Genomic DNA, 1,721 nt, shown 5'->3' with positions numbered 1-1,721 from the left:
GTATTTAATAATAGACAAAAGTAAACTAATAAAATGATTTCATAAGCATTACATTCTAAAATAATACTTGTATTTCACTTGTAATGTAATTATAATGATTGTATATAAATGTAAGAAATATACAAAGTTTCTATTAAACTACAAACATGTTTTAGAGTAAGTAAGCTTACTAATAGTATTATTACAACATTACATGTGAGGTACAAGTACTCAACTCCTATTATAATATGCTAAAATTATATTCTAAGTTATTTGTAACAATGGTTGATTGATTATAATAGTCATAAAAGTAATATGTTGTGCTTGTAAGTTAATTACAATACTTTTAGTAAGATAATATACAATTATATATATTAATAATGTTAACAATCACTCTGTCAGACTTATAATATAATTTGTTTTTAACTTTAAACAATATATTGAAGTGATTACATAATCGAGTACCAAAGATCGAGAGCATATAATGACGCACTTGCTCTCGTCACTCCTTTTCCTCCTACCTCCATCATCTCCCCAACCCTCTTCCCCCAATGCTATGTTGTCTCTTTTGTCCTCTCTAGGCCAGTCCTCTGCCTACAAGCATCCTCCAGCAGGCACACTGCCTGCAACTGCCTAGACAACAAAGGTTGCTGGATTTGTCTCTCTAATCTGCCACTGCAATGCCTGTGCTGAGCCTCAGATCTTGTGACAACACGGCTGAGCTGGCTACACAGTCCTTCAGCGTAAAGTGTAAGTAGCCAGTCCACTTCATAATAACTTGCACAATAGTTGCTCATCCCTCTCCTCCCAACTTCTTGTCTCCCTTTCATCCCTCCCGCTCCTCGCTTTGCCTCTCCTTCGTTGTCCTCCTTTTTATTATGCTTGCCTTCTTTTTTGCATTCGCATTTGCACATCCACATTGTTGACTGACTTCTTCAATAATTCCATGCATTCGTGTACTTCTTCCTGCTCAGCAATGCAAGCAACAATCGGTGAGTATGCGCTCGCAACAATGTCCATGTATTACCACTCCTCAGGCACAATCCTCTCTCTGACCCCCTGCACACTCTCCTTCCACACTTACCATCCTATGCTTGACATCACCCTTGATGGGCCCACGCCGTGTGCATTTATATACCCCAGTGCCGTCCATGACACCATTTTGAATAACAGAAGCAGTAGCCACCGCTCACCTCTCCTGAGCCAAGTCTGCCCGCACCACCCACTTCATCCTCTCCCTTCGAGCCAGAACGTCCTAGAGATACACCTTCAAAGTCATCCACAACTATTACTGAGTTCACTGCACCTCCGATTGCGCGTCGCGTCGTAGCTAGAGCATGCAACGTGCTTGCACAGACACGTTTCCCCTGCAGCCCAAATTAGCTCGCTCAACGCTCTGGATTTCCAATCCAGGTGACCCACCCACACTCGCTACATGCTGTCGCAGTGCGTCCATCTTTTCGCTCTTATTGTCACTTGCTAATCACTCTAAGCTTGTCTCACAGGCGCAGCCTCAATCTCTACAACCTGCTCAACCTCATTCCACACACACTCGCAGTTCAACTTGCAGGGACCGAGCAACGACCAAAACGTGGTGACAAAGACTACATTGAACGGCCTGAGAATGCAGTCATCCTTGTCCAACACAAATCCCACTCACAGAAGAATGAGGCAGAGGCAGCTGGTGGTGTAGGGGTTGGGACTGTAGAAATGGCGTATTATTTACTATTTTTGTATTCTAT

General features: G+C 42.4%; 1 protein-coding gene across 1 annotated transcript in view; it reads right to left on the bottom strand.

Annotated features, from left to right (window-relative positions):
- The window catches only part of FOMMEDRAFT_159142 (uncharacterized protein), a gene marked incomplete at both ends in the record, with an annotated part of 2,423 nt that extends 988 nt beyond the window's left edge, over nucleotides 1-1,435 (bottom strand). Inside the window, 2 exons of the mRNA XM_007269163.1 lie at nucleotides 1,173-1,346; nucleotides 1,406-1,435. Of these exons, the coding sequence (XP_007269225.1) occupies nucleotides 1,173-1,346; nucleotides 1,406-1,435 (204 nt within the window). The remainder of the gene's footprint in view (nucleotides 1-1,172; nucleotides 1,347-1,405) is intronic.
- Between the last annotated feature and the right edge of the window lie 286 nt (nucleotides 1,436-1,721).

This window comes from Fomitiporia mediterranea (genome assembly GCF_000271605.1).
Source record: "Fomitiporia mediterranea MF3/22 unplaced genomic scaffold FOMMEscaffold_9, whole genome shotgun sequence".
In the NCBI taxonomy this organism is placed as follows: domain Eukaryota; kingdom Fungi; phylum Basidiomycota; class Agaricomycetes; order Hymenochaetales; family Hymenochaetaceae; genus Fomitiporia; species Fomitiporia mediterranea.
Note: the sequence above shows the minus strand (reverse complement) of the source record. Positions and strands in the feature narration are given on the sequence as shown.